At 31.0% G+C, this 22,299-nt stretch overlaps 2 protein-coding genes across 2 annotated transcripts in view; both read right to left on the bottom strand.

Annotated features, from left to right (window-relative positions):
• The window catches only part of LOC148598158 (neurotensin receptor type 1-like), a 45,153-nt gene extending 35,802 nt beyond the window's left edge, over window positions 1-9,351 (bottom strand). The window contains exon 1 of the mRNA XM_088561128.1: window positions 9,086-9,351. Within this exon, the coding sequence (XP_088417254.1) occupies window positions 9,086-9,139 (54 nt within the window). The 5' untranslated portion in view covers window positions 9,140-9,351. The remainder of the gene's footprint in view (window positions 1-9,085) is intronic.
• Window positions 9,352-14,669: 5,318 nt separating this feature from the next.
• LOC148598157 (uncharacterized) lies at window positions 14,670-21,364 on the bottom strand. Its single transcript, XM_088561510.1, has 2 exons — window positions 19,611-21,364; window positions 14,670-17,294 (listed from the first exon to the last, which is right to left on the bottom strand). Exons 1-2 carry the CDS (start codon window positions 19,648-19,650, stop codon window positions 15,256-15,258), a joined length of 2,079 nt encoding a protein of 692 aa, XP_088417636.1. The 5' UTR covers window positions 19,651-21,364; the 3' UTR covers window positions 14,670-15,255.
• Window positions 21,365-22,299: the final 935 nt, after the last annotated feature.

Raw genomic sequence — 22,299 nt, 5'->3', positions numbered from 1 at the left:
TTTTCCACAATCTCCTCTTTGGAGAGAGTGGTAGCAGTATAGGTCTTATTACTGCTATTATTTTCTACGTTTACCTCTGATAATAAACATTAGATATAAAACATTTTGCAGACAAAAACAATGTTGTTTTGGGCTTTGTCTGCTGGTACGACAACATATTTGTCATGTATAATAGACAATGTTTTTGCTACATCGGGGTCTTTGAAAACTGATGTAGCCTTGGCACTCATTGTCCTACTTAAAACTTTCATTCGTTTCAAAATGAAAGACATCACGGCCTTTAATCACTCTGACAGAGAATCAATATCTTCTTGTTCTCGTTTTATCCATTTTCTCTCATAGTCCTCGACGGCATCCATAAGAACTTTAAAGTTATAATTCCAATTTATGGAGCGTGGTTCACGGTTTTTGGGACCTTTAGAGTGGATATTACGCAGAGATTCGTTTTCGATAATGGTTAAATCTCCCGTAACGACGTGACCAGAAGGACCATACTTGAATGGAGAAGTTTTGCAAGAACAGTCAGGTGGTTTAGCCTCAATCTCGAGGTTTTTCAATACCCTTTTATAATTGAAAACTTTAGATGAAATAATTGGTATGGATTTGTCTTTGTCTAGACCTAGCATAAGGGACCTAAGTCTTACAAGTAGTTTGAACGTTTGTATTCACCACTTTACATCAATCTCATGAAAGTGTCAAAGTAACTTGGACTGATTTCATTCTGTTTAAAAGGAAACATTGAAAGGCTTTGGTGAACTTGAATATGATTCAATATATCACTAATTTCATGAATTATGTCCCTTACCCCTGAAAAAAAACCCAAACAAAAACAAAACAAAAAACAAAAACAAGAAACACAAAAAACAAACAAAAATTCATATTTTTAGCAGTGTTGTGCGTACCATGTCGTACGACATGGGAGCATTTTCGTGTTGCATTTATTATTTATTTTAATTTTTTTAATATTTTTGCCCTTATTACATGCGGACTATGGGTATTTTTAATATACCTATTGTTATTGAGTTCGGGTTGCTGTTGTACAAAATCATTTTGACCAAAATTATACACGTATGAACTGCTAAAATACTACAATTAAATGGGCTTCAGTGGGATGTATCAAAACAAATATACTCATAACAATAACACTGGATTTGAATTATTGTCACGTGATATTTGATAAAACTGTTTTATGAACTAGAACTTGTGAGGGTGTTGACAGTAAGGTTTTTTTACTTAATCAATATTACCCTTTTGAAATTGTGGCCGCTGTGCAATTGACAACGATCAATCATAATTTATTAAATTCATCTTGTATTCTTCCGCTTTACCGTTAGGGTAAATGTGTTTATTGATTTTAACTGATTTATTATATAGATTTTGGTTTTTAATTACACAATGATATAGACCATTTAATCTGTTTGCATTAATGTAAAGACCGATGCATATGTGACAAGATTTGAAAAGCAATTACAGCATACCACATGGTTTTCAATTTCGTAAACATTGACTAGTACACGAATGACAACAATCTTTTAGAATACGATCAAAGATATTTATCAATTTCCCGATCAGAGTACTTTACAAAAAGGTGAAATATATCACCATAACGAGAAAAATGTTTATATTGGTGAAAATATGGTTATCTATCTGGGTCACAAATTTGCCGAAATTCTAAATGAAACCGAACCCCTTTCAGAAATGAAAAGACGTTAATTTTCTTTTATTTCATCATAAAATAATACACGCTAATACAATTTTGAGTGCATTTCATCTATTATTTACTTTCGTTTTCAAATAATATGAAAGTTTCCCATGAAAGACCAATGAAGCTCTACAAAATACTTTTCTTAATTTGGAAGATGCCCTTACTTAACAAAAAGGAATGTGTTTCTAGAAAACAAAATGATGCCTACCAACACACTTCATCTTGTTCATATTCTATTTTTTTTTTTTTGTTGAGATTGGCTTCCTTTTTTACCTTTCATCATATATTTATAGATTTTGTCTTTCTTTTTTTGTTTTTTGTTGTTTTTTGTTGTTATTTGTTTTTGTTTGTTTTTGGTTTGTGTTTGATTATTTTTTTATGTATCATTTTATATTATTTGTGTTATTTGTAGTTTTTGTCTGTTATCGTAAATCGATATCTATCATCTTCTAATTCAAATCATACTAATTTCTTGCCATAAGCCATCAATGAATTATAACGTATGACATATTAACCTCTGTTTCAATCTATCTTGCGCGTGGAAAAAGAATATCATTAGATAAAGATTATGACCAATTGAATAATACATTTTGTGTCACATGTTAACAACTGTTTTATGATAGTTTTTTTTTTTTTTTTTACTTAGATTACCTTTCGATACAAACGCACATATGATAAGTTAAGTTAAGTTAGATAATTTCATCTTGGCTTTTACTCTATTTCGTAAGCGGCAATTTACTCATATATTGAGCATATCCGTCGCTGGTGACCTGAGTCTATATTTTAGCGATTCTATGGTCGCTTATGATATCGACCAGGGAACCAGATTATTTTTTAATAAGAAACAAGAGTGAAGTGGTGGGGTTTTGATAGGCAGGAATCCTCTCTTGTATTATTTCCATAAAGAGTGCTACCTATGTTTAAAAACAACTAAACGACAAGAAAAACAAATTAAAAAACAAACAAAATATCACAGCCAAAAAAATGTTTGCACTGCTTATCCAAAAAATGATATTTGTAGTTACAGTTATCCTGTTGGTGGTTTTTAATCATTAAGTTTTGTTTTCTTTTTTGAAAAAACATTAGAAACATGCATGTCAAAAATCCACCGATTTGACAATATAATTTTACTCAAGGATTCATTCCATGTATACAGCGAAAAACGACTTTAGTCGAGTTCATAATTAGAGTCATTCTTTATTTTTACAGCTTTCATACCAGTGGAGTTGTTGTCTCTTTGACATATTTACCATATCCATTATCGTTGAATTACATAATAATTAGAGTTTTAGAATTATACCAAAAGATATCGTATTCTGCTAAACAAAACATTGAAAAAAAAACTTATGCATTCCACTAATATTAACGTGACTTTTATTTGGTATACATCATTAGTTGTATTCAAGTCATGGTAATTGCTTATATGAACTAGCCCATCACAATAATTTGTAATGTGAGCTAATCTTGCATTATCTACATTTAGCACCGGAGTAAAATATACGATAAATACATTACTTAAAACGTAAGGATAGGTTACCACCAGGAGCAGAGAAGTAAACGACATGTCGCTATTGATAACAATGGCTGACTAGGAATCTACTTGGAAGAAACGTTTGGAAAATCCAATTTTTTTTTTGATAAACTTTACTTGGTAACGTTTGCGTTTGTTGTTTTTTGTACCTTTTCGCTCCCTTTAGACTACATTTTCCATTTAACGCATAGATGAACATAAAAACGATTGTGCTTTTCTTACTAAATTGTACGCAAAATTCAGACTGACAACGTTCATTTTCAGAGCAAAATATCATATAAACCTAACATATCCCTTCACCGGTTCGAAATAAGCAGTTCTAATAGTGTTTAAAACAGGCAAATGAGTAGCTTTTTTTATAGTATGTACATAAATGTAATGACATTGTATTATTTCTATTAAAGATTTTATGTTATGTGCGAAGGGTTAGTGTTAACATTTATTGACCGTCCAAATTAAATTTCAGTATTCAATTTAGACACCTAAGACGTCTTTGATTTGGAATGCCAACGCACTTTAATTTGGTCTGGTGCTTATATTAGATCAAAAGCTTACATTAAAACTCGTTAAAGTTCTTTACTTACTCTGTCAATTGAAGTACTAGTCTCTGAAAAATCATGTAAATTCTGAAATATGTGATACACCCTCAAAAAGGCTACACATTTTTTATTTTGGTTATCAAGTTGCTTAATAGATCTATACGATAAAATGTATAACTATTCATTATAATATGTCTGCTCTTAGGAGATAATTCACATTGAAAATACAACAGTTTCTATTGTATTTTACAGTTATTTACAGAGTTATCTCCCTTAGGTATGAATTCCACAGTACATTCTTTAATTTTTATCTCCTGAGAACAGGACATATATGAAAAGTCATGTGTTTACTTCTGTTTACTATAACATTAAAAAATATCAAAAAATGAAAATATGAAAATAGCTTTCCACCATAAATCAAATTCAGCATACTTCGTATCTTATTATAGCATTCAAAATATATATATATAAATATAACTATACAAAGAATTTGTTTTAGTATTAGCCAACTGAGACATAGCTTATATAAGCAAACCAGATTTATCCCTCTTTAGCTGGCTTATTATGTATTGTATACAACTTATTTTGGGATTGAGATGTTCTTTTATATCATATATTTAGATTAAAATACAACTTTTTTGTGAATGCATAATAAGTGTTTGTTTAAACCATATATCGCGTACCTTATATCGCATACCATATATAGCATACCCTGAATCACCCACCTTTCCAGACCATACTTGAAGTATGGTTAAAATATTTGATATAATAAACATGACAGATAAAAATCTGTATCACATGCTGTATCAACCCTTGACCTATATCATCCCGTGGGTCGGTGACTGTTGGGGTGATATAGACCTCTCGGGTTGATACAGCATGTGATACAGATTTTGACATTTAATATTCAGTATTTGATTTCAATGCTGCTGGTGAGAGGTTTTTCCCTGAAACATATGGACAGTAAATCGAAATGTGCAATAACAATAATATTAAGTAAGTAATTATATAAATAAAAAAAAATAAACTTTTTACACATGTAATAGTCATAACTGATTTGAATTGAACTATGGTGCGATTTGTAAAGCAATACAAATTGCATCATAGAAATATTTCGAATAGAACAGAACTGTAAGAAAATTTGGTGAAAGTGCCTTGTTAAATAAATTGGATCAATTTATGCCCTTTTTATCTGAAATAACCAACCTATAAATTGACTGTCAACTTTTAACCTCTGAGCAAAATCTTTATATTACCCTGCAAAAACTAGTCTGATTTATTACTACTTACCGATCAATATCGTATAAAGAAATAGTTTTCTAGTTTACAAAGTACAGCGAAACTTGTCTTAATCAAATCCATTTAAGGCTTAGAATTTGTATTGTTTAGACAGGTGTTAATATCTGAGAAAAACATACATTTGTCTGAACCAAACAAACTATACTATTCCTGAAAGTAGATTTGTTTTTGATAAAAGTTCGGTTTATCGGTAATCTGTACTTATTCTTTTGATCTTGTTGACAGATATTTTTTCTATCTCATATACATGAAAAAAAAACATTTGGTCTTATTGTGACCTTCTTTTCAGGTCGTCACGCACCAACAAACAAGAGTTTCGCTAAAAGTACATTAAAATGAAAAAAAGTTACAATTTCAAGATAACCGACAAATATTATGATTGTTTTGTTTTGTTTTTTTTTTGTTGTTTTTTTTTCGTTTTTGATACTGACTATATAATGTGAAATGATATTGTCAGTATCAAGATCGAATTTACCTATTATATTTACTTGTATTGCAAAAATACGCCAAATAATATTGCTCAAGTGTGAGGGGTTATATGCATGTATGTATGTATATTCCCAGTAAGTGATTAGATATGCGTTGCACGACACATTGGATTTCAAAACCAGTAAATCAATTTTACATTAATACTCTGATTAAGTATTTTGTATGGAAAAACTCTGATGTTGAAAACATGTGTCTTAAAATTTGTATCTCAACTGAAAAAAAAAACATGACTGCAAAATTGTGCGATTTTCGTTATTTTTATTGTTTATTTTAATAATCAAAATGTATTCCTCGCATTCCGCAAGATGGTAATTGGTATACTCAATGTTTTGATCGAAGTTTTTCTGTCAATAACTGACGTCCTTTGTCGGTAAAGATTAGATCAATGGAGGACTTTTCATTTATTTCACTCAAGCCATTAATTTCTTGATCGACTTTCGAGATTGTGGTAAAATCGTTATCGGCCAACATCAGTTTGCTAACCGTAAGTCAAGAATTCAATTTCTGTAAAACAAGACGTTCTCATGTCAGCTTAATGCATCATTAGGGATTCTACGATATAATATATAATTAGCCCAGACTGTGAAAATGCTTCTGTAATTTGCCGTAATCATTTTACGATCAACCGTCAAAGATTGTTATTATGTATATACTGATCAGTGTGATTTGATTTTGTCTTGAAGGAAACTGTCAATATGTCGTTATTTGAACGCCTCGGTGTGATCCTTTGATAAATAGCTTAAAGGTTTGCAATGTATAATCTGACAATTCATATAATGTCAAAGTAATTTTAACATATTCAGTATTGTTCTGTAAACAGTGCAATGGATATAAAAAAACAAACATTAAGACCCGTTTAAACGGAGTCCATAAAAATCCCGAAACTTGCTTATTCAGACCCTTTTAAAAGTCCATTTATATAAATTTTAAATATTCTGACCCAAGTTTAACAACTGTCTGTACCAAATTTACTGTTATTTCAATGTTCGAAAGAGGTTTAGTTCAGACATAGGTTGTGATAAGTTGTCATGTTTGGTTGAATACTTGTTCCGTCCGATACGAAAACATAACATAGCAATTGTAAAAATCTTAATAAAAGCGAATCCTATGCAAGTTTTGCCAACCCTACCGGAGCACCTGAATTTACAAGACACTTGTGTTGTTTACAGTAATGATTGTATTCACGTGCATGTTCATTTGTTTTAGTTTTCTTTTTTTCTTTTGTTTTTTTTTTTTTTTTTTTGGTTACTTGGTTAAAGATATTATGGGTTTTTCCTTCGTTTAAGGAGGTAGATCTAAGGTAAGGGATACAACTCTTAAAAATCATTGGAACGTTTGTATTCAGGATTTTACATCAATCTCATGTAAGCATCAAAGTAGCTTGGATTGATTTCATTCTGTTTCAAATGTAACCTTGATAGGCATTGGTGAAATTGAATATGATACAAACATATCACTGATTTCAAGAGTTGTTTCCCTTACCCTAGGTCTACCTCCTTAAACTCTCGGTATCTTCTTCGTTATACAAACACAGTTTTATTGAAGTTTCGCATTTTTCGTTTCTGAATTCAGTAGATTTTTATTTTATTTATACTCAATTTATTGTCGAATTTTAGAAAACTGTCAGTATATCGATTTATCATACCTTAGTGTAATTACCGGTATGTGATACATAGCCTTTAGAGTTTTTATGTTAGCCAAGACAAGATTTCAATGATTTTAAGAGTCATATAATGTTTTATTATTATGTGAGAATAGTGTAACTTGTATTATGTCTTAGTTAACCTTACATATCACCACTAATAGACTGTCAGAGGCGGATGTCATTGGATGAGAACAGAAGATAGCCCCAACTTTCTTCACGCGACAAGGAAAGCCTGATTATTTTTTTTTAATTACAGGAACAAATTTCTATCCTAATGTCATCGAATCTTACCACATATTTTTTTTCAAAATCTGTGGCTGTTTTCACAAAAAATCGTAAGAGTAAAATTGTCGTAAGCTATGACGTCACAATACTTTTATTTACTATGACGTCATAACTTACGACAAATTTTACACTTACGATTTTTTGTTAAAAGGACCGCTGACGTTTTAAAGATTCATTGTGTGTTTAAAACTGTCTAATAAAAAACTGATTATTCCACAAAAAATGCCTTATGTTCATAAAATGTCAGAAAAATGCATTTATTGAACATGGAAACAAACAAATACTGACTTGCGTATTGTAAACACTGTATCTTTTTACAAAATCTCAGAGATATACAGCAGGTTTTCAAATAAATCCTTTTACATCTAATGTATATATATCGTAATTCAGATCTTTAACGGTTTGATTAGGACAGACTAAGTTTGCAATTTGAAAAAAGAAGTTATTATGAGAATTCAGTCATAAAGAATTATACATTGATAACTAGGCAATGAAATATTGAAAATAGATTTTTAAGTGTATTACATGGTAATAGTTTTTTTTAACATATCTTTCTAGTATCCTAGAATCAGTTCTGTTCTGGTAAACTCTTTCAATATACTAGTGCAAATAAGGAAATGTAATACATTTTAGTTGATATTCTTGGTAATTGACTTTTGCATCAGACAAGATACAAATGCATAATATTTTTTTTTAAATTCATATGCAGAAATAATTATCTTATATGCTTAATCTGTAGTCTAAAATGCAATATATATTTGTTTTGTATCGGAAACAATAGAAATTGCACATATGCTGGTTTTTGATCAATGTCTAATTTATGACACTGTATAAAATATTGAATATGAATTTCCAAAATAAATAAGCGCGTAATATTTCCCTTTAAGCAATCGCATGCATTTGATAAATGAATGAATGGATTTATTCAGAGATACATTTAAAGTACAATAAAAATCTAGGATACACCATTATGGTATTTACATTGTAAGACATGCATGGCCATTAAATGTTTTTACCAAAATCAATGCATGATTGGTTTTGTATTTCAATATACAAAATGACTTTTTAAATGTTTATTGAATGTATTGAATTTTTTTTTTACTTCTTGTGTTATAGTATTTCTTTGTACCGAAAAATGTCTCAAACGTTCAGTGAGGGACAATTAGTTAACCCTAAATGCAAAGGTGCTTTTAGCTAATGAGAACATACTTGGTTCAAACTAGAATGAATCTCAACTGTGTTTATTCAACGCCTGGTTCCAACAGTTAGTATTTTCGACCTCAAAATGATTACTTGAAAAATAGTTTAAGTGGAAAGTGTTTTTAAGTTCTTTCCTGGTGGATATAAATCGTCTTAACATATTTTTATAATGATGCATTTTGATACATATCAGCCAATCAATCAACGATTTGAATTATTCGTCTGTAAACGTCCGCTTTAAGTGTGTTATACAATGTAATTAGTAATAATAAAGTTAGAAAAACTTTTAAAGAAAAATATATATAAAAAAAACAAACAATCAATTTTACAAACAAACAAACAGACAAAAAATAAAATAAAAGTAACAAGCGCAAAACATTGAAGAAACTTACCTTAGTTTCAACTATAAAGGTTTCTAAAGCCGTAAGCCAGTTATCTTCATCCATATTCACTTATTCCCAACATAGAATTAAAGAGTCAATAAAAGCCGCACATTAATTTCTGTCAACGGCTTCCATCGCTCTTCGTGGTTATTTGTCGAACCCATGTCATCCAATCAGAATCGTTTTAATAGATGTTTTTACAAATGTACCTCCTGTTACAAGAGATCAATAAACAGTTATTAATCTCGATATAAAAGTTGCATGGAATCAGGAAAAATCTTGTGATGTCTGTTTTCTTGATTTATTTTGTTTGTGATTACTTTTCACATGACTTAAATTTACCTGTTTGAACATAACCCGGGATAAAACAGTTACCTGTGTAAATATAATTCTGGATAAAACGGCTACCTGTGTAAACATAACCCTAAAAACAGGTTACTGGTGTAAACAAAATATAATCCGTGATAAAACGGTTACCTGTGTAAATATGACTCGGGATAAATCGGCTACCTGGGTAAACACAACCCAGGATAAAACGGTTACCTGTGTAAACAAAAAATCGTCTATAAATTTTGATACTTTTTCATCCTATTTACATTGTACATTTGCCTATACCGAACAAACATATCAGCCCTGAAGAGGTTCAGTTTGGACAGGTTTTAATGTAATATAAATGTGACAGGAAAGTTCTTGGTTACACTTGATAAATAGAACAATTAAGCTCGTGTAATTGAGTAAAGAGATCAAGGTATTCTACTCTCGATTCAAAATTCAAACTCGTGTTTAATTTTCATTCATTAATATTGAAAGGGAAGTTTCAAGTGGTAATTAACAAGTTCACAATCCAAAACAAAAACATCTACTCAAGGAATACAGAAACTCACATTTTTTTGTTTTTTTGTTTTTTTTTGTTTTTGGCAGTTATAAATAGAATGAAGACAATGTTTCATAGTTTAAACTAATGAACAAAATATGGATATATCTTGTCTATTAGAACACAATTATATTACTATTTGTATCAATGCTTTATTAATTATATCTTATAATTATATCCAAGTTGTTACATTTATTGAGTTACAGTTACATTCAATTTTGATATTGATAATACCATGATGTATATCTCGACGAAAACGTAACTGTTTTAATGTTTATTAATAATCCAATCTCAGCATGTCTATTTATTTGCATGTATTTTCTTTAGAACAACTTATATGGCGCAACCATCTAGTAATGCAATTAGACAGGGTAAGCAAACGACGCCATTTTCATTAAAAATCTAAAAAAGATGACCAAGTTACAAGGACGTCACAATCACTCCTAATATTTTAGCAGATATTTTCGAATATTTTTCTTGCATGTACATGTACAATCGATGGAGAAATATATGTCAAAGAAAGCAAATAATGATTGGTTTATTACATCAGACTGTTATGGTTAGTTTATATCATAAATGATTCAAACTTTCACACAGGACAACCGGATTTCCAATATTCACATGCCACCTATTTTATTTTTGTTTGCAAATTTGTTTCCTAGCGCACTGTGTTGACAAATGAAAACTAAGTAAGCAGGTGCATCTATTTACTACCAGCAAAGGAACCATTTCCGACAATCCTAATGACGTATATATGAGGAAATCGACCCCAATTTGATAAAGAATGATTGTTATTTGTTATGATAAGGACAAGTTACTGTCAATGGCTCGGACTTATAAACAATTACAAGTTAGTGATAAGGGATATATATGGTGACTTTTGGCGAGAAAATTAATATTGTTCGTGCGTTGTTATTACATATAGCTATTTTTTATAAACCTAAAGCAAAGCTACATATAAATGAAGTACATTTAAATTATACCGCTGTGTATCTCAGGTTTCCATTTACAAGAAAGCCAAAAGCACCTCTATTCTGAAACTAGCAGTAAAACATCCAATGAATTTATTTCAGTTTTTATTTAGACAATAATGAGTAAAATAAATGTATAGAGGAATAACCAGTTTTATTAGTTTAGTGTTTTCTGTTTACCTCATTTTTGTTATGTTATTTGATTATTGTAATAAGGCCAAATGTTAGTAAAAATATTACAAGAGTTAGGGTGTTATGGAAGCGTATATTGGTCACGAATAATTATTAATTTCGTCAGAGACTTAAGTAGTTCTTTCTAAACATATCTTCTTTATATTGTAGTAATATACGATTAAGTAGTAGTCTTTGTAAGAATCATGAAAATTCTGTAAAATGTGATATACACCCCCCCCCCCAAAACAAAAAAACAAAAAAAGGCTACACATTTTTATTATTGTTATTAAGTTGCTATTTGGGTCTATATGATGAAATGTATAATTATTCATTCCAATCTGTCTGCTCTTAAGAGATAATCCACATTGAAAATCTAACAGTTTCTATGGTATTTTAGTGTTATTTACAGAGTTATTTCCTTTGACATTTACAGTAATTTTATATATTTTTATCTCCTAAGAACAAGGGTTATAAGAAAATCCACATGTTTATTTCTGTGTACTATAACATTTTAAGCAAAATATACAAAAAAATATTTAGGCTTTCCAACCATGATCACATTTTGCATGATTCTTTTCTGGAGTGCTACATAAAAACTTACAATTTATAATCATAATTATCAAAAGTCCTGATATTGTTTACAGTATATAGGAATGAACATACAGCCATCATTGATAAACGGACATTCATAGTTTTATATGGTTATTTGTAATCCCTTATTAAGAGATTAATCAAGGGAACCAAGGTTATAGCGGTATTCAAAAGAATGTAATCCAGGGACAAAGACCAGACATGGAAAACAGACATACACAACAAAGAACATAAAGTAACTAAAATCATACATACAAAGTAACAAAAGTAAATGAGCAACTCGGACTCCCCTAAAAACTGGGAGCATGGACCAGGTACACCGGTAGGGTAAGCGTCCTCTGCTTTTCTAGAAACACCCGCCGAGTTGCTCATTAAAAGTCAAGTCCGGGGTAGACAATCGAGGGAAGGAAAACTATGACCCGTTGAATAAATCAGTTCTCATGGTGCTGATGGATACACCATAACGATCCACGAGTTCATGATAACGACCATAAAACTTTTGTAGTGATGACTTCAATCTTGTAGCAGCATAACCTTGTTCCAGAAGCCTATTTGTTAGAGTTCTAGCGCGATACAAAATGTCTGCGTAGTTTCGGCCAGCTCTGGTATAACGTATGAGTTGTGATATGAACACTCCATACGCAGGAGCCGAAGGGATGTTACCACAGATGAAAGGAAAGGTGACAATTCTGAATGAAAGGTCATCACGTTTATCGTAAAGTTTGGTCAATAGTTTTCCTTTACCATCGATTTCTAAGTGTAGGTCAAGAAGATATGAGGCTGACTTCACAGTGTCTGTAGTATCATTTATCTCAAGTTCTTTTGGGTAGATGCTATGTATCAAATCCCCAGAATTAGGATTGTTTAAAGATAATATGTCTTCTATATAACGGAAACTGAGATTGAAGGATCTAGCCAAACGATATTCCTTCTTTCCGATCAGATCAGCTATAAAGTGAGCCTTTTTTTAAACATAGTAGAAACTGTCCAATTCTGATCCCTTTCTAATTTCTAATTTCTAAAGTTTCAAATTAGTTCGGCTTTGACAAGTGTTTGATATATTAAGATTGAAAATACATTCTTAGAAGAACAGCGGACACTTACCCTAACGGTGCATCTGGTCCATGCTTCCAGTTTTTTGTTACTTTGTATGTATGATTTTAGTTACTTCATGTTCTTTGTTGTGTATGTTTGTTTTCAATGTCTGAAATTTGTTCCTGAATTACATTCTTTTGAATACCGCTATGACCTTGGTTCCCTTATGATTCTTCTAAAAAATATGATTTACGGAGTCTGAAAAGTGTCCTGTTTAGAAAGGTTTTCGGGTAATCATGGTTCAGACATGTTTCTATGTATTTATTTGTAAAAACAAAATAAAGAGTACAAATAAATGATTGTTCAAAGTCAACTCTTTCCACGGCATCGTAATTTAATATTTTATAATGTACCATTAAGGTTAGTGATGTAGCGTCCCTTGTAATGACCAATTACAGAACCGCTGTTTATTAACGTAACATACGAACGTAACGAATATAGTATAGTTTCGTGGTAAATGGTAGGTAATCTTTGTGTATAACATAAAACAAACAACATACGTTCAGTTAATTGTGTAAGATGTGTACGCTACGTTAGTAAATGACTATTCATTGTAAGTCTTGTTATAGTTTCATTTTCTTTGCCGGAATTTCCGATGTAGAATGTATTGAAAACCGAAGACCGATCTGTATTTGATTGTTTACTTCGGGTACTCAAAACTCGGTATAACAATGCAAAATCTTCTAGTTTATTTTTATCGCACTACATTTATCATGTAGAAATAGTTATTTGTCATATTTTATCGGAATGTTTTACACACAAAGATTTTTGCCTTTAACATTAAACATCGCGCTCTCTAAATGAAAAATATCCATGCTTTTGAATGGTAGACTAGGACCCATTCTCGTGAAATCACGGGGTTACATGCCGATATTAACATACCTTATACTATATGTAGAGATTCAAACTTAAATATGTACTTTTTTCATTTGGCGTCATTTTTAAACACAATGATTTATAAATTTACTGATTTAAATATTAAAAAATATTTAAAAATTTACCATTTAAATAGTGAAAATGACATGGATAAATTACTACACTGTTTCAACCACTCTCAGTCAAAATATCTGGTGTGATATTTCTCTTCATGCTCCAGGGATACTAGATTTTTTATATGCAAAAATGGGATTATCTGCTATACCATGAAACATATATATAAGCAGGACTCCCTTCGGAATGAAATATATATTGAGGTATTAGCAAGTGTTTGTTACGGTTCAAAATCTATTGAAATTGATATTAATCCCAGAATGATTTTTTTTTTATATAAATGATAAATGCATTGAAATTGCATTGAAATTGATCTATGTCTCAAGTTTCGATATTTCAAGATAACTTTAATAAAGCACATTTTTTTTGTGTTCCTGTAAGGACAGTTTTCTTTCTTTATCGCTTTGTTTTGCTTTTACCTCTATTCCAATCCGGTAACTTTTAATTTCACTATTAAGTGTTAGTGTTTTTAACAATCGGGCAAAATGGGAAAAATCATGAACAAAACTACACCGATCTGACAATTTAATATCACTCAAGGATGTTTTCTCTATTGGAAAATACCATTATGTAATCTCTGCATCATTGGCTTTGCTCTGAAATTTTTCAATAGAATGTTAGAAAAATATTGTTTTCAACAGAGTTTGAAATGTTCATTTTTTCATTGCATTTCAATGATATTATAACTCAATGCATCAACATGAAAATATCGTCTTTTCTCTTGATTCTGATTGTGCAAATAGTCAAATCAAAATGATGGATTTTATCATAACATGTTTTACCCACTGCCTGATTCTTACAGAGACTGACACTTAAATACTAAATTCTATGTTTTTTTTTCCATAGTTTACTATGAGTAAATACCATTGCTACATTTTTCAATAACACAACAACGTGCTTTGTAATATTACGTTTATTTATTTATTTGTGTCATTAGTAAGACGTACTTGTATGGGAAAAGCTTCCCATTCTTTGGTATATGGGGGATGAGATAATGGAAATGGGGAATGGGATGGTGTAAGGGAAAATGGGGATTTTGAATGGGGTGGATGAAGAAATTAGTCTTAAAATATTTATTGCTATGTAAAAATGTGTACAATTTAGATAAAAATAACAGCTAAAATGTTAAACGATTTAAAAATATAAAATTTATTTTGATAATTTAAATTACAGAAAAAAATATGCAATGGGGATGGTATGGGGGGATGGGGATTTTTCTATGGGTAATAGAGAATTATCAATGGGTAATGGGGATGGGGACAATAGGGATTTTGGGAATGGTATATGGTATAAGTGGGAAGTTTATACACACAAGATCTATATATAAATACACGAATGAAATATCAAATAAGAATTTAATCAAGTATGTATTTCAACACTGCTAAATATGTCTTCCCATTGGATCAATTGTGAATACTTCTAATTCAAAATTCTGGAATTAAACATAGTGTCTGTAAAGGATATTTTAGAGCATTTGTATAGCCTTACTTGATTTTTACGATGAAGTTAAAGAGTGAGTTTGCTACTTCAAGACACCCAAAGTCCTCACTCAATAATGTTTCAATTATTTTCTTTCTGTAAAGTAAAAAGCACTCCGTTTCGAGGTTATGTAACGCCCGTCGTGCCTCAAAGACATCATTTAGATGGAATGAGCACAAAAAGTCGATAAAATCGAGAAATGGAAGAGTATGAAACATCACCCAAGTCTCATCTGTCTCGGTTGGTGGTGATAACATTGTCGCAAGCGTTTCCAACAAATGTACATCTTTTAACGCATTTAAGACTAAATTTGGGTTTAAATCAAGCACATAACTAAATATATCTTTATCTTTAATAGAAGGGTTAAAGGGAAATGGCACTGCTACCCCCTTTGTCATTCTACTCAGTGTTTTTCTGTATTTATGCAATCTCAAAATTTCTTCATATTGCAATGGTTTCAACCGTGGCCGAATTTCCTCCGGAATTAACCATGAAATTGCGATAAAGGGTAGAGTATAAGTACTGTAAGGTTCAGTGATATGGGAAATATACCCCCAGTTCGGCTGCATAATACAGTACGATTTGATATCATTGGCATACAGTTTTATAACTTCAGTGACGTCTCTGCAATGTCTTATAACTGTTTTGGATTTCTGGTAATCACCTAATGAATAAAACAACGAAGCAAGAGTTGACCATGCTCGTGTAGCATTGGAGTTGGTCGCTAATAGTAAATATGGTGTGTTTGCTTTGTGTTCTTTGTATATGTCTTTGTTCTTTTTATCTCGACCAACAAATGCATTTGTCGTGATATTGTTCACAAACAGAGTAGAAAAATAGTTAAAACAAATCCGTTTTATATCTTCAGAACCACCAAAAATATCTAGAATGTAGAAAAATAAATTAGTATCTACGTTCATGTAGACCACATTTGACCACAGTTTTGGAGAAGAACATAAGGATGGTGTGGTATTAACACATGTTATACGTTTACTGTGAAGTATACTTTCCCATCCAAGATTCTGAACTTCTGTTAAAGTAGCAATGAGATCGGCATGAATCTGGTCTGTAAATCGAGATTCAAAGAAATTTACTTCAGGTAGAAAGTAATGTAAACAAATTTTATATTCAACGCAATACAAAAGTCGCTTTAGACAGCTCTCAAGGCATGAGATCATGTTCCGTGGCGTCCAAAATGATACATTGTTCTCTTCAGCTAACCAAAGCATTATAGATTTTATAAAGTAAGAACACAATATTTCTGGATGCTTTGGTTGAATAATATCCTTTAGTATGCACTTCATTGCGGCATAACATAACATTTGTGTATGTGTAAAGGACTGGATAAGGAGTTTTTCGCTAACAGAAAATGATATGCGCCATTCTATGTCTTCGCTAGGCGACCCTCGGCAACTGATTGGTACCAACAAGACGCCAAAGCCGACTATTGCTTTAAGCACGTCATTGCTTGGCCAAAAAGATCTAGATCGGCTTATCCAAGATTGCGCAAGTCTTATCCACGAACTACAACGAAGAGTTAGAGCTGTGTCAATGTTGTCATCTTTAGTTGTCAAGCAAGGTCCATGAATCTTTGCAATATATTGGGTCGACGCCAAAGTATATTCCTTTATCTCTTCGCTTGATATAAACGAATTTTCTTCAATAGGATAATAGTCAGCACAATCTTTTGTCATTTCTCCTAACTGTCTTAGTTTAGTAAAAGGTAATTTGGTGTCGTCATATTCCAAAACAAGCCTATTGGTGGTGTATTTGCAACTCCTAGCTTTTTCTACCGACTCAAACACGGAAACGTCTGATTTGCGGTAGCATTTCATTACATCGATATCACTGTCGGAGAAATCTAGCCCTTCCCCTTTACTCCCACTTAGAATAGATATATACGACGGTATCAAAGTATCAATAAATTTATCTTCTATTGTAAACAGAAGTTGTCTTAAACGAACTGTTTTCTCAGATCCAAAAACATTGCTCAAAAGTTGGTAAACTTGTAACGACCATTCATCGTCTTCTGATTCTTCAATATCTATATAAGCAAAGTAAATATATACTCATATGTTTGTTATCATTCAAGTGAAAATCGAACGTTTGAAATAAAATTTTACTTACAAAAAAATTGAATTTATTCTGAGGTCGAACAAAATAGGTCTAGAGCCTCTAACAACTTGAAATGACTAATAGTTACAACAATGCACAATACATTTGTTTGTTGTTTTGTTTAAATTTTGCCTTTTTCTCTTTTGTTGTGTTTTGTTTTGTTTTGTTTTTTGTTTACCCATTAAATATGGTTAAAGATTAAAGGCTGTGAGTGAATATACCTTCTATGTAAAGTTACTCATGATATATCTAAAGGGCAGGTAAAAAGGCGGATTCGCAATTGGGCATCAGATCGGGAATTTTTTAATGTAAAATGACTTATGGCCATATCATCAAATTTTTACATTTATTGTTTTTTTCTGAGATCCTATGGGAATAATAAAGAACAATCTTTCTTTTCCCCTTTGCATTTATACATTTATACTGTTACAAATTTTAGAACTTGTTTGGAAACAAGATGAAAATCTGCCTAAATATTATTATCCCAGCAATTTCTATGCTATGTTGTACTTCAACAATGTTGTAGACGCATCTTATATACAGGTAGATCATGTAAGCGATTTGGAAAACTTATGATGGGTTAGTTTCTCAACGATATAAGATAAAAAGACATGATAGGGGAAACAGAAAGAAGAAGGGAAATGATCACAGATATCAACATAAATAGTTTCCGTCTGGATCAAGAATTTTCACATTTGATTTGTTCAAGTTTATACGGTTTTCTTTCTTCACCAGGAAGAAAAAGACATCATGTGGTGACCTAGATGTAAGTTTCACTTTCAGTACATGGTCCAGGAATAATTTTCCAACAAAAATAAAAATTTGACACTATGCAATAAAGTAACCTTCAATACTTGAAATTATATTTTACAGAAGGGTCATTAAAAATAACAGTTTAAAGCAGTATTTTTTAGTTCTCATGGTGTTGTTATGTCTTTCGGTAGTTTTTTTTCGTAATCACGGTTTATTCGTTGCTCGTGATTTTATTTTTGTGATGTTTTATTTGTATATTATGTTCTAGCTATGTATAACTTATTGAGTAGAAGTGTTTATAAAAGTTAGGCAGGTATTTCATGTATGGCCAAAATCAAATTCATTTGTATTTGTAATTCAGAAACAATGTCTAACGACTATTGCTACGTAGACATATGGCTTATGTAGATAGAAAAAAAACATTATTTGTTCGCTGCGTTTTTTTTTTTTTTTTTTTGTTTTTTTTTTTTTTTTTTTTTTTTTTTTTTTTTTTTTTTTTTTTTTTTTTTTTTTTTTGTTTGTTTTTTTTTTTTTTGTTTTTTGTTTTTTGTTTTTGTTTTTTGTTTTGTTTTGGTTTTTTTTTTGCATCATAAATCACATCTACCATTGGCACTGTCTGAATCTTAGATGGAGTGGTATTAAATTACTAGTTGTATGTACAAAGCAAAGGAAACACATTTTTACTTGTTCCTTAACTTCCCATTTCGAAATTACGACGATTAAATGTAATAGAATATCATTTTTAACCAATCATCCCTCAAAGTTGATAATGATAAGTTGGGAAGGCATTAAATTCTATTTCAAGTGCTACTACTAAATGCATTAACCAAACTAAACCCCTAAAAATTGATGACCACAATGATCTCAAGTTGAATTATAAAGACCAAAATGATTGTCTTTTTCTGCTAAAATTACTGTTAGAAGATACAATAATAACTGTCTTAACCGAATCATAAATAATCAGAAAACATGTCTTTCCAGACACTTTTAATGTCTTGACATTGGTGAATCAAATTACTTAATCGAACACACATTTCAAAGTCTATAAGAGGGTTTGGTTTGCGCAGGTTTAATTGTAAGTTTTGATTTTTCTACCTGATTCACAACACCTATTCTACACGAACTCTGAGTCTAATAAGGTTAAAATATTGAAATTTATTGACAATAACTTTGTCGCTTTGGAGGAAAGTTGTCACAACAGACCATTGAAATACGTATGGAAACATATTGTGTACCATTCTTGGTCGTTCTGTTACTATGAAGCTATGTTTCTCTGCCGAATAAAAAGAAGCGATTAGTCAAGTTCTTTAGAGAAGGTTTTTGTAAAAAAAGAAGGATTATTTTTCTCTGAGTAATCCTGATTTAAAAAATAGTATGTTGATAGCAATTGATCCGTAACAATCTCTCCGTGCAAAGGAGTTTGAAATTTATCAGTGAATTGTACTCTTACAAGAGTTGCATTTTCACACAAGCGTATTTTGCCATAACTTACTTGTCATACTGGTGTGTCTTCCATATACCCCTTCATGCATGGAATTCAGCACTATGAAGACGGTGTCAAAATGACTGTGGATGGTGAAATTCAATGCAATTTGGATGTGCTCTTTCTTCTATTTGGGCGCTGAATGATTAATCTGAGTTATTTTGCGTGTCCATATAAATTCATTTATAGGAACAGAACATGATAAGATTAATAATCTTTACATCTTGTATTACGGAGTTTTGTAGGTTAGGTTTCCTATCACGATTAAATTTACAAGAAAACAACGTCCTTGTTCTTTAACATTCACTATCTAGTCACGGAAAAATATCACTAACAAATAGAGATGTATGGTGTAAGTCACAGTGGAAGATTTTGAGTAAAACTGACTTTAGATTTTAGGTATTCGAAATGCCCCACGCGTAATATTGAAAGGTCCCGAACGGACATTTCTTCAAGCTGTTTGAAAGGAATAACAATGACCGATATTTATGAAATCTATTTATAAAATTTCATTCTCCATGTTTTTGATGATTCCGAGTTGCTCATTTATTTTTGTAACTTTGTATGTACAACTTTATTTATTTTATGTTCTTTGTTGTGTATGTCTGTTTTCAATGTCTGCTTTTTGTCCCTGGATTACATTCTTTTAATTATAGCAATAATCTTTGGTTCCCTTGATTATTCTTTAACATAAATTCTAACATTTTTTTTTTCGACATCTGAGAGGAATGTAAATTTGTATCTTAAATGTTAAGTAGCTGTCTTTGTAAGAATCATGCAAAATATGAAAAATATGATACACCCTAAAAAACGCCACATATTTTTATTTTTGTAATTAGGTTGTTTAAAGGGTCTATACTATGAAATGTGTAATTATTCATTCAAATCTGCCTGCTCTTGGGAGATAATCAACATTGAAAATCCAATAGATTCTACTGTATTCAAGTGTCATTTACAGAATTATCTCCCTTAATTTTGAAATCTACATTGTATTCTGTATAATTTTTATCGCCTATAAACACAGATTATATGAAAAACTGAATGTTAATTTCCGTTTACGTAAGCATTTTAAACAAAATATCAAAAATTATTTTATGTAGGCATTCAAACTATGAATCACAATTCGCATGATTCTTAGTTGGAGTAATACTTAAGTTTTCGTATCCTACCATTACTTGATTATTCAAGTTTATAATAAGACCTGAATATAAAATCAATCATTGAATGATACTATTTGCGAGTAAATGTCTACTTTTAATAAACTGTAAGTGTCGAATTTGTGCAACTTTTGGAGAATGGGGAATGTGGATAGGAATATTGGAGGAGAGGATGGGGATTTAGTTTTAGATATTTATGGATATAAAAAAATATATTAAAGTTAATTAAATATAACAGCTAAAACGTTGAAGAATTTAAAAATAAAAAAAATTAAATTTGATAATGTAAATATTTGAAGAGAAATACTCAATGGGGATTGTATGCGGGATGGGGATTTTTCTATGGGGAATGTAGAATTATCAATGGGGATAAGGGAAAGGCATGTGGTATAACTGGGAAGTTTATACCATACAAGAGATGTTATTATATGTAAATTATAGTTGTCTCTTGTGTCTTTTGTCCACAAAACCACACAATTTATTATCCTAAGTTATATGACGTATAATTGTGGCACCATTAATACGTCATTAAAGTGATGCAAACAAAAACATTATGTTTCCCGATATTTTTTAAGGAGGTAGACCTGAGGTAAGGGACACAACTCATACAAATCATTGAAACGATTGTTTTCAACGTTTTACATCAATCTCAAGTATGCAACAAAGTAACTTGGACTGATTTCATTCTGTTTCAAATGAAAGCTTCATAGCCTTTAATGAAATTGTAAATGATACAAACACATCATTGATTTCAAGAGTTATGTTTCTTATCCTAGGTCTACCTCCTTAAGTGTCCATGCGGATGTCACATATCTATATATTCAGACATTTAGCTATAATTAACAAAAAGATTTAGTATTTCGATTTGTTTAAAAAAAAACTTTAATTGACTAATGCCTTTGATACTGAGAACAGTGTTATATTCTGAATGGAGGATATCAAATCTTTTCCGCATTCTTTCAAATTAAAAATCATATAATATGTAGCTTTAATAAATACATGAAATGTGTGCAGTTTTCTCTGAGTCGATTGACACCCTTTGTCATTATCTCGATTGATATGGAGTAGGGGTCGCCTATATCAGCAGGCACCATTAGCTTTGCCATACTTGTACAGTCTATGCGACGAACATTTAAACTTCTTTGGCACACAGGGGCGGGGGTCGTATGATAATTTTTGTTCCGCAATTGCAATTTTTTTATTTATATCTCAGCAGCAAGCGAAATCAATGTTTCAATTTAGAAATCTGCTATGTTGATAATTAAGTGTGGAAAGGGTCTTTTTCAATAAATGAGTAAAAAATGCTTTTACCAAAAATTTCAACATTTTGTGGCCACATTTGCTTTGATTTTTATTTTTCAAAAATGATGACTTTGTAAAACTTTGCCATAATGTACAATTATTAACCCTAAAGTGCATCTCTAGCAACTGTCAGATTAATTTGTACAGATACCAGAAATATTACAGTTCTCTGCGGATGGCGGGAATATTTTACACACATCATGTAACGTAAACAAAATTCGACATCTGTAAATTCCAAA

This window comes from Perna viridis, chromosome 14, assembly GCF_037379345.1.
Source record: "Perna viridis isolate PV_CMFRI_1.1 ecotype Kerala chromosome 14, ASM3737934v1, whole genome shotgun sequence".
NCBI lineage: Eukaryota > Metazoa > Mollusca > Bivalvia > Mytilida > Mytilidae > Perna > Perna viridis.
This window is presented reverse-complemented; position numbering and strand designations above follow the sequence as displayed.

Coding starts and splice junctions, on each gene's coding strand:
- LOC148598157 (XM_088561510.1), bottom strand. CDS start 19,650: ATGCATGAAGGGGTATATGGAAGACACACCAGTATGACAA. Junction 17,295..19,610: donor AAGACACACCAGTATGACAA/GTAAGTTATGGC, acceptor TTGCTTATATAG/ATATTGAAGAATCAGAAGAC.